At 44.2% G+C, this 11,758-nt stretch overlaps 1 protein-coding gene across 1 annotated transcript; it reads right to left on the bottom strand.

Moving 5' to 3' along the window:
• Positions 1 to 7,978: 7,978 nt before the first annotated feature.
• adora1b (adenosine A1 receptor b) lies at positions 7,979 to 10,773 on the bottom strand. Its single transcript, XM_041946396.1, has 2 exons — positions 10,433 to 10,773; positions 7,979 to 8,780 (listed from the first exon to the last, which is right to left on the bottom strand). Exons 1-2 carry the CDS (start codon positions 10,771 to 10,773, stop codon positions 7,979 to 7,981), a joined length of 1,143 nt encoding a protein of 380 aa, XP_041802330.1.
• Positions 10,774 to 11,758: the final 985 nt, after the last annotated feature.

Raw genomic sequence — 11,758 nt, 5'->3', positions numbered from 1 at the left:
GCTGAAATGGCAGTAATGGTAATGATCCATATAGTGATGTGTCATCCCTGCCATGTCCAGCTCATGTGAAATGCTAGGTTAGGTAGTAGCAGGTCATTTCAAGATGACTTGCTGATACTGTGACAAAGCTAAATAAACGATCCAAACATAATAGTCGTCTTAATTTCGATGCACTTGAATTATCAGCTTTTCTCAATCTGATATGGGGAAATGAAGTTCCACACTGCTGGAGATCAAAGCGCAGCGCCATGTCACGCTGATCAAAGCTGTTAAAAATGCATGTCTTATAAACCATTTCTGCTTATCACTGTTTTCTTACCCACTGCTCTGGCAGCGGCAACAGCAGACCAGCAATGCACGCTTCCTGTGCTTCCACTCAGGTACTCTACAGGATTGGGACACTTTGATGGTGATGAGTGAAACAGGATATGACAGAGAGTCCTCCAACCAAAGACATGTATGTGTAACGATTTCGTTGGGATACATACGTGATTATAACATTTGCGGCACTTTGTTGAGAAACTTGTGGCCTCATGAGAAGCAAACATATCATCTTCGTTGTGTGCATGGTCACCTGTGTGAGAATGGGAAATTATTACGACAGAAGTAATTGAGGGATATACATATATATATATACACAAAGTTGGGACACTGTAAAACCTAAATAAAAACAGAATGCAATAATTAGCTGTGTTTATTGACAATGGTTTTACAAAGTGTTCCCGAGCCCATGTAGCAACATCCTCATCATCATCCAAAGTGGTGAACCTCGCTCCATCCTCGCTTGTGAACGACTGCGCCTTTCGAGGATGCCCCTTTGAAATGTGTTGCCGGTATCAGATTTAGAATAAGCAGATATTTACAAAAATCAATGAAGCTGATGAGGTAAAAGGTCGATTATGTTGTCTTTGTGCTGTTTTCAACTGAATTTATGTCAAAAAGGATTAACAAACATTCTGTTTAATTCATGCTTGACACGGCATCCCAACTTTTTTGGAATCAGGGTTGCATATATGTATATGTGTATATATACTGTATATACATGCACTTTTTGCTTTATTAGATAGTGATGGAAGAGAGATGACAGGAAATGAAGAAGAGTATGAGATGGGGGATGACATTCAACAGAGGTTCCCTGCCGGAAATGAACCAGGGACATTGTGGTTCGTGGTTGGCGCCTTAACCCCGAGGCCACCAGGCCGCCCCAGGGAGATTCTGTAGACAATTTGTATGAGTTCATGTAATTATATAATATCACTAAAAAGGGCTGGCCGAGAGCCATGCCTGAGGGTAGACTGCGTCTGCTGAGGCGTGGGCTGCCACTGCAGAGCATAGCCAGGCAGGCGGAGCTGTGTTGACTTTATGGACAGCCATCTTTCACCACCACCGTTAAAAGCTAATTACTGCAAGTCATAAGCAGTGGCCTTTATGGGCGTTCCATCCTCTGCCATCCAGAGAACAGCCACAGGGAGTGACAGCATGGGCCACGATGGGAGCTCTGATTGCACCGAATATTATTATTGCTTGTTTAACTGCACATGGAGAAACGCCTCCATAACTTTTTAAAGAGTTGTTTTCAAAATCTGCCAGAAGGAACGGAGAGCCTGTTGACCAAAACAAAAAGCGCTCTGCTACGGATCGGCATTGTGTGAGCTGTCACCCCCCCCCCCACAAAATTTGGTATAATGAGGTCATGCATTGCAAAGTCCATTCAACAGGTTTTTAAAAGCACTGTTTCATAAAATGGGGAAAAGGGATGGGAATTTCCCCTTCCTGAGAAAGGCCATGCAGCTGATAGCAGGCGGGAAGTGAGTCAGTCTCAGCACTCCAGCTGCCTCTGCGCACTTTGGTTCAGACTTGTCGAGGCAGGCAATTATCCCTGCTTTTGATGTGTGTGTGCTGGGGTTTGAGCTCTCTGTTACCGTATGTGGGGTTGCCGGAGTTTGAACTTGTGTGGCCTAAAATAAATGCAGCTTTTCCCTCCAGGACAAAAACCTAGAGGGGTTGTGCACACTCTGTGTCATTTTCCAGTAACAGCAAAACAACTTGAACTCTGACATTGCTGTTCGTGGTTAAATATTTTCTGATGACTCTGCCTGTGTCACAAAAGTGGACTGCAATACATTTAGAATAACGCTATCTCAAGCATAACATCTTAACCATAAGTCCCCTGTTTCAAATGCTGGAGGAATGAAGCAATAAAATACCCTGAACTCAGTCTTTTTATCTGTACCGACATTATACTGAAGTTCATAAGTGGGTCTCTTGACAGCAGAAGCAGAATTTTGGCACAATGACAGTGCACGGGTGATCTTTTGATGTGGATGTGGGAAGATTTTCTGGATCATACCTTTAGTATCTCTGTGAGATAATCAACAGCTTCAATCAACTTCATTCTCACAAATCTAGAAAGATACAAAAAAATGTTGTTTATGATAAAAAGGCATCATGTACTATCTTGCAAGTTGTACTCTAAATTCTTTTGAACTACATTGTCCTGTTTAAGTTTTTACTCCACAGCGTTAAAACAGAGTACTAAAAACAGAGGCTAAATTGTGCATTAAATTCAATGAGCAAATGCATATTGTGGGCTTTTTTTTTTTGGCTCTTTTATCTCCACTCCGTGATCTAATTCTAGTGTCTTGAGGATATTAATTAGCCAAGCCGGTCTTTGGAACTGCCATCAGAAGATTTTAAATAAAAGTCTGTGGATGCTGAAGTGACCATCAGGACCTGTGGGAGATGCTTAATGAAGGAGCCAGATGTGACCTTGGTACCCTCCATCAGAGAACCAGATCAACTCTGATTCCTCCTGGCACTTGGCAGTTTTAATTAAATATCCCCAAATATTCTTTACCAGCAGGTGGCAGTCTGCCATAAGGACAGTCATTGAGGCCAAAAGAGAGTTAGAAATAGAGCTCTGGTACAGGGAATTAGTGTCAGGAAGAAAATGCAGCATCAAGCTTTGAGAGCCACGGGCCTACAGTATGAGGAAAATCTCTCATATACACAAGGAAGTGAATTGTGCTGCTAAACAAAGCATGTAACCATCTCTGCTCGATCTGCTCCATAAAAACATCTTTTTAAACGGAATCCTGTGAGCATTTATTCCATCTTCTCTCCAGTGCTGCTTCACACCGATCTCCCTTTACATTTTGCAATGTTGCTGCAAGGCTGAGTTCTCAAAACACCTCCCGAGGCAGAGATTCGATAAAGAACAAAAAAGAAAAGAAAGGAGATAAAATATTGATGTTGTTCTAATTTTGTAAGCCTGTTTGGTGAATAATTGATTATGGGGAAAATGAGTTTGTTTTATTTGCTGCACCCTAATGCTGTTTTATTGAAGGCTTTTCACACATGCTGTGATCCCTCATTGCTGTTTCTCGGAGGCTCAGTGAGTGGGATGAAACACAGCCACAATTTGCACAGTTTTTCTTCTCCAGCACCTTTCGGTTAAAGTCACAGCTACAGATCTGCTTTGTGTAACGGCTAAAAATCTAAAATATATCGCATGTCATCCTCATCGGCTGTGTTCAGTTGTTCCTGGATGCAAATTTTCCATCTGCTGCAAATTGTCATCCACATTTTTTTATTTTTTTTGCACCTTCTCATTTTTATGCACATCAGTTCGGACGCAGCCAACTAGGAATTGATGTTCCCACGCTGCTGCAGCTTAACACAGATGAGTCTGAGGCAGATGCTCTTTCAACACACTCGTTTTTATGGCTGATTGCTTAAACAACAATGACAACACGACACTGTATGTGATGGTGGTTATTGTTCTGTGCTTTACTGTATAACACCATCATACTGTCAGTGCGGGTGTCACTGGATAATAGAGCTTCTTTTATGGGGTCTTATTCAGCCTTTATTTTTCAATGGCCCATGTCAGAGCTGTGTTATAGCTGCTCCCTCCCAAGACAGATGTTGTGATGCTACACAAAAGTGTTCTGACAAGGAGCCTTGTTTCCCGTTGTGCAGCATGACCAGGGGCATAACATGCTTCCTTATTTATAACGCCTGATCAGAGCACAGGTGGATCAAACCGCTACTCCATTTTTAATGAAAAAAGCCCTTCACTGGGACATAAATATCAAGCCATGCATTTTCCCCTCAGCCTGCCCTCCTGGACGTCTTGCGGGGATTGGAAGGTCAGTGTCGGTTAGAGCTTCAGCTAATGTGCAGAGCTTGTATTGACCTGAAACATGGTTAAAAAAAAGCCATCCAGTAGAAATATTAACCCTTTCACCAAAGGGGACAAGGGCAGGTACAAAAGAGCAGAGGTCACTTGCACTCTTTTTGTTATCATCATTATTACAATACTCTGATGTTAATTTGACTTCATTCCAACTGGTAGAATAAGAATTCCCATTGTAAATGTGCACCAAAGCATTTATTGGAGCTAATAAGCAAATGTGTTATAACAACTGTGGTTTCATAAGATACAAGGTTGGTACACCCTGAACCTCAGTTGATTTTGCTGCAGAATGTGAATATAAAGTGGTGTAAAGACAGGCTCCTCTCCTTTTCTCAGGATCTGCGGTTAACACCCACATTAGCCTCGAGGACAATAGGTTGCTGCAGGGAAAGGTCACCTCTGCTGTTCTATTGGAATTGCACAGCTACAGTATTTCCTTTCCTCTCACTTGTAATTCTTATCTGAAGTTTCAATCCTTCCCTGAAGCTCGGCATCCTTCCAACATAAAAATATCCTCCAAGAGTGACTTATCACTGATACAATGTGTGTAAAATGTTTCTAATATTAAGTCAGATATCGATTTTATATAAGCTTTCCTGCTCAGCACTATGTCGCATAAACACTTGTTTAGTGTATTTACTGCTGCATGGATTCAGGACAAGTTATATCTGAAGGAGGAGAGCAAAGAGACCTCATAGACACAGCAAGCAGTCCTCGCTAGATTACGCTGTCTTTCCACGAACTTCATATGTCGGCAGCTGTCAAAGGAATTCACATACTGAGAGGAGAAATGGGTTGTCAGAGCTGTGACGACTCTCGACTGTTATCTAAGAGCCCCTCGCTGCATTATTGCACGGCAGTAATGAGAATTCTGACAGCACTGCTGAGCTGCAGCAAGGTAACAATGGAAAGTTGAGATATCTGGGGCTTAAAGTGGCGATTGTTGTTGAGCAATTACAACGCAGGAAGTGCTGACTAATCGAGAGGACTGAATAGGCAGAAAATAACTTATTTATCACTCTTTTTAAAAAACGGGCTACATGAGGAGTTGCACTGGGTGGGCGGCTAATTGAGTGTATCCTCAGGTAGCACAGAGGAAGTGCTGACTTTATGCATGATGTGAACTATAGGCGCCGATCTTTAAAGCTGCATTAACTGAATTTTCTTTGACTACCTGGGAGCAGCAGAAGCAAGCTGTTTAAACTGATATATTATCATCTTTTATGGTGATATGGTGAAATTGTCAGCAAACAGCTATTTATTTACACAACTAGCAGATATGCAACATCAGCATACGTTTGGAGTCGTGTTCACGGCCACCTGATGAATGATTGTCCAATATTTACTCTTGTTTTATCTCTGTTCCAGTTTGACTCCTGAGAAACATGTCGGACTCCTAATGGCTAATGGCTAAGAGATGAGAGCGGTGGGACTAAACCAAACACTGAAGCTGCGAGTCTGAAGACCCAAACAATGAGGTAAGTCGTCATGTGATCCATTGTTAAAACAAACCTATTGATTGTAGCCACTTGATTGGATGAGTGCAGTGGGAATTTGTTCTTGACTGTGCAACCCTCCACCCTTGAAATGATGTTGTGGTGGCAAATGTAATCACTACCCGGACTACATTGACAGGCAATGTTTTTTGTTTTTAGTATATGAAACTCTCCACTTATCTACCGCATAGGAGACAAGGATTATGGTTGCGACAAGGATTATGGCTGAAGTGGATGGTGGGCGTTCAAAGCTCAGGACTTTGACACCAAAGTCTGCGGTTTGCATCTAGACTTCTGTGTCTGTCTGTGGTTATAAGTTTAGGCAACAAAACCACTTTGGTTTAGGTTAGAGGATGGCTGTGGTTCTGGTTAGATGGTATAATCACGTGTGTCTCGAGCTTAAATTCACTGCAGACTACCTCAACCAAAGCACTTTTGTTGCCTAAGCGTAGCCAGTTTAATAATGCAATAGTCACTACAGGCGGATTTTGTATTGCTACATTAAATACTTAGGCAGAAAACAAATGAAACGTGCTTCAGTGAACATTTTTTCTGATATGTTCGATGTTAACATTTTTGCATCTAACCAGATATGCTAATTAACAACATTTCCTCATTACATTAATAGAAAACATGATTTGCTGTTGCAAATGAGCTGCATAAAAACGAAATTTACTGTGTGCTCAGCACACACATTTGCACCCAACATCATTCATCAAACTATGGAATAACACAGAATAATGTCACAAATGTGTATTTCACTCTCCAGTTGGAATCAAAACTGTAAACCTAGGTTGTAAACAGCACTACCTATAGAAAGCACATTATGTTACACATTTATTCACCCACTTTTTTCCTCAAGTGTGTGTTATTTACAGTCCACCTGGCCTATACACTTTGCAGACAAATCGAGATGCAGGTGGTGTGGAGTGCACTAAGGTGTCTGTGGACGCTGTCCTCTCAGCCATCCAGAATGTTCACTGCCTGCTCCTGCCCGAGAGATGTTTGTCAACGCTGCAATAAAAAATGTCTTCGCCTTATTTCAGAGATTGTCACAAAGAAGACTTAGAAAAACATCTTTGCACTGTCTTGTCCACAGCTCTGAGTCTTTTCAAGAGACAGAACAGAATTACTTTACATTCTCATACAGTGTTTTTTTTATGTCAGTGGTATTGAACATAAACTACTAATCTACAGATGCCCCTGTTTGGGATTATGTAAAATATTGATTTTACAGTATAGTAAAGGTACTCACAATCTTCAGGTTGTCTTTTCTTTCCCAGTCCATACTACTTAAAACACTGAATAAGGCCATGGAAGCCACTGTGTCTAGTGGTAAGTTGTGATCAGGTTATCAGTCCATGAAGGGGGGAAAAAAAGAAAAACCCTCTCACTCACACCACCAGCTGGCATGAAGGCTGGATAAACATGAGCTTTAAGTGCATCTTGTCTTTCTCCCCCATGAGAAGCTGTCATCCTGCAGCCAGGAGTCTCCTGCACGCAGCTTCTAAAAAGGTTAAAACCTCCCGTTCCCTCCAGCTGTTTTTTTCTTATCCCTGTCCATCTCTTCTGTAATGGATCAGTGCTGCTAGATCACTCAGGGACTCACCTCCAGTGAAGAGGCGTTAAGGGATTACAAAACCCTTCTATCAGCACACACACACACCTCCTTGCTGCAAAAATCTCACCCATAGTGCTACTCTGCCACTGTTGTGCAATTAAGACCCTGAAGAAGAGATGAGCGTTCACAGCCGCGCTGCTACAGTCCCTTATTTACAATGTTATTACATTCATATCCTTCAGCCACTGTCAGGTTAAACACACACACAGTATTACAGTAATAAGATGAACCTACTCTATTTGAACTTTGATCCTAAAACAAGTCATGACATTTGATAATCTGGCACTGACCAACCACAATAACTTATATTGCACATTTTGTAATGTTCACACCACCTGTTTGACCATAATGAACAAAACATTAAAGCTTAATGTCTTCAGTCTGTTACTAAGATAGACAGTCGCTGTGAAAAAAATTTCCATTATTGCAGCTTTATAAGTACCCTTTTTGCCTTTTTTTATTCTTATGTCCAAACTTTAAGTAAATCCACTTCTCCTGAGTAACGATACATGATCTTCCAGTGTTTGAGATTTATCATCCAAGTCGCCTCGTAGCATTGTAGCGCTTCATGCCCCTCATTAGACTACATTCAAATGAGGAGAGAACCAATGCTCGTGCGCTGATCATTACCTTCCCAGTTGGCAGTCAGCTCCGTTCCTTGGCTTATACTGCGTTCTGCTCCAGTGAGGGTGGATGTTCTTTGGGTTGCTGCGGTGGTTCGGTCCTCTGGTCCTGTTGCTGCTCAGGGGGAGGCGGCTGCTGTTGCACAGGATCGGAATTTGGGCTTTTGTTCTGAGGGGGCTGGGGGGGTGTCGCCTGCTGTGGCTCCGGGTTGGGCATCTCTTTCCGGTCGCTGGGCTGAATCTCCAGAGCCGGTGTGTCCTTGCAGCAGAAGTATTGCTGCCAGATTTTCCTGAAGGCCGTGCGGAACTTCTTAATGCGGAAAGCATAGACAATTGGGTTGACAGCAGAGTTGCCGTGAGTGAGCAGGATGGCGATGTAGAGGAGGACTATGGGCTTCTGGCACTCGGGGCAGAAGAGCGTGATGCAGTTGATGATGTGGAGTGGGAGCCAGCTGATGGCAAAGAGAAAAAGGACCAGAGCCAGTGATTTAGCCAGATTCAGCTCCTTGTCATAGTACTTGTTGGGGTCTGTGTGACTGGTGGTAAACTTCTTATTGTTGAGTTGCTTGTGGATCATGTAGAAGATCTCCGCGTAGATGACCAGCATGAGCAGCAGCGGCGGCAGCACCCAGCCGAAAAAGTTGAAATAGACCATGTAGTCCATGCTGATGACGTTTTCGAACTGGCAGGTGATGATGAGGTCGGAGCTGATGGAGCCGTTCTGCTGGAGGCGCCTCAGGTTGTTCCAGCCTAACATGGGTGTGAGTCCCACGACGAAAGCCACCATCCAGCATATCACCACTGCCAGCCCCGCTCGCCGAGGGGTCACCACCCGCTTGTACCTGCAGGAGCAAACGCAGAGTTGTGTCAGCACTTTCTCTCCCAGCACTGTCAGGTCATACATGCTTCCTTACCTACTTTCATTTGTCATTTTTGGCAGTGCCCTTGGACTGCCAAAAAGTACAACTCACAACAAAGTGTTATTGTTGAAAACACAAAGTCCCTCGACACTTCACGCACGGATCCTTGCAGCACATATTTCCACTTGAACAAGACAGTCTCTGCTGAACCCTTTGCCCTTAAAGGCGCTGCAGCTTTTCATGCTTCTTTTGTTCAGGGAAAAACTGAATTATAGTTGTGACAATTGGCTCACTATTACCTGCTAATTTATCATAGAGGTACAGTGGACACAAGCTGCAGTACTTGGAGTGTTACATCAGGTTTTACAGGTTGTTTTATGAATAAGAAGCTGGAGGCAGAGAAAGTTAAAGGTGCAGAGGCTCTTACATCTTATCACTACTGTCCTGTGACTAAGAAATGACACAGAAAGACTCAGTCTGATATTTGACTACAGAGGAAGTGATGAAAGCAGTTATCTGATCCAGCATCATGCTTGGAAAGTGCATAGAGCAGCGCCTCATCCCTTCTGGATTACTAATGGTTGATATTTACTGACGCTATAATGGTGAGGGAAATATAAGCATTACGAGAGCATGGCCTTTGCTTAAGTGCAGCCGGAGGCAAAACAAAACACTGCAATTTAGCGTGGCTGTCACAGGTGCCATGTCTTGGATTAGTATTGATTAGGGATGTATGTGTTAAGTTCAGTCTGTGTCTGAAGCACAGAAAAATCGTTATTTACACAGCGAGCCTGGGAGCCGCTCTGCCCAGAAGAGATGATCTAACACCGGGTATTTGGGGGGTGGGGGGTCAGCACTGTCTTACTGTATGGAAGAAACACAGGGTTACAACAATCATAAACTAAAAATATTCTGGTTTCTGGAAAATGCTGTATTTATTGTTGGAACTATTCTCCCTCTTGATATAATCTAAGCTGTGGGAGAGCAGAGGCGGAAACCATTGATCTTGGATTATTTAACACTTGGCAGTCAAAAGCTGCAATTCCTGATACACTGCTATCATGAGCCTGGAAGCCTTTGCAGAGTCTTAGAGAGGAGATTAGAGTTTGAAACAAGCACTGCCAATATCCTCAGACAATAAATTCCCCTCTTCTACTGAGCTTAACTTTCCAGCCTTTCAGCACCACCTCTCAGCCATTTGTTTCAGCCTGGCATGGTGGTCCTGCAGACCTGACCTCCTCTGTGCTCTCCAGAAACGCAGAAAACATGGCTCTACCTCAGACAAGCCCACTGCACTAATTCTGTCATTTGCTCCTCCAAACATATTAGCAATCTTGAAGACAGAGGGGCTAATTAAAGCTGCTGGTTGATCAGCAATGTTCTAGTGAGCTGTCGTGTCAGTGCTGGTGAGGCAGATCTATGTGCATATGAAGGGACAGGCGTGATGGATGCATCCTGCGGAGTGAAACAGGACCCATTAGGAAATAAACACCAACGCCAGGGAGTCTTCTGGAGCTGGAGTCTGCTGTGTGTGAGGAGGCTTTTCTGGGAGATGAAACAGCGTCATCACGACCACCTTTCCTCGTGGCTCAGGTAGTGAGAACAAGTGTGTGGGTGGTGAAAAACCTCTTTACCTGGTGGGGATCTTGACCCTGAGATAGCGGTCAATTGCGATAGCCAGGAGGGCCAGGATTGAACTTTGCGTTAGCACCAGCACCGTGCACGCCACGAGCAGGCAGCTGTAAAAGTGAGTTTGGAGTCCGATGCTGATGGTGATGGCCAACGGGATGACGAGCGCTCCCACCGCGATGTCCGCCAGAGCCAGGGACACGATGAAGCAGAACGTGGTATCTCGCAGCGATTTATTAATTTTCACCGCCCAGACCACCATCACATTCCCGATCACGGACGCGAGTGCAATCACCACCTCCATCGCTATGTAGAGCGACTCCGCTAGTAGAAGTGCTCCGGGCATCCTTGCAGATGATCAAACCCTCGATCAGAACAAGAGTGATTTCAATGAAGCAGCCTCGTGAGAAGCCAACAGAGCTTTGTGTGTGTGTCACTACAGTATTTTCCAAATGACCCGCGCGTCCATCAGTTTCATGCCCACGCTCTCCTGGTTTCCACATGCAACTTCCAAGAAAAGAAAAAAAAATCCTTTTATTCTCAAGCAAGCAGCGAGCAGGGATGAGGGCTTTTCCCTTGGAGCAGGTGCTGTGGTCCTGCCGCTGTTGTGCGTCGCTCCTGCTCTGCGCCCTGCGCCTCCGCTTGGCTGAGTACACCTGCTCCCAGTGAGAGCAGCATCCTTCCCATGCGCTCTGATTTATCCAAGAGGGCGCTTCGTCTTCCTCGGTGTACGGCTTTTAAAATTCAATAAAGGCTGTTTTCGCGATGCAAATGAGAAAGCGGCTATCTCCTGGATGAAAGCGCGCACGGTTGCGGCTCCTGCGCAGACGGCAGCCTCTCTCTGCCTCTCTCCCTCGCCGTGCTTTCAGTAAGAGCAATAATGCATCTGCCGAAAATAGCCGTGTCATTTACTCGTCTTTGCTTTTCTATTTTTGTTCCATTCGGATGTACCGTCGTTTCTGTGAAATCTATTTTTTCAGTTTCACTGTGAGCTCTTGTATTTCCTTCGCTTGGTGCGGCTGTTTCACGATCTGCGCAGAAATAAATAAATACTGTATCCCTCTGCGGGACCGTCCCAGGGAAGTCAGGTAGAGTCGGGTAAAGGTGATTTGAGCACACACTTGTCCTCTGTGTTTCCGTGCCGTGCGGTCTATTTCACGCCTAATTTCCACGCCCTTTCAAATGCTGATGGCCCTTGCTCGGTTGGGCATTGGTCTGATAAGAGGTGAGGCAGTGAGCTGTCACAGCTCACAGAAAACCAACGCAGATAAAGCTAATGAAAATGACGTTGTAGCTCAGGAACATTTCCCTAAGTGTTACAGGCCTGAGTA

The sequence above is a fragment of the Chelmon rostratus genome, chromosome 10 (assembly GCF_017976325.1).
Source record: "Chelmon rostratus isolate fCheRos1 chromosome 10, fCheRos1.pri, whole genome shotgun sequence".
Lineage (NCBI taxonomy): Eukaryota > Metazoa > Chordata > Actinopteri > Chaetodontiformes > Chaetodontidae > Chelmon > Chelmon rostratus.
The sequence above is the reverse complement of the archived record's forward strand: the minus strand, read 5'-3'. Positions and strand labels throughout refer to the sequence as shown.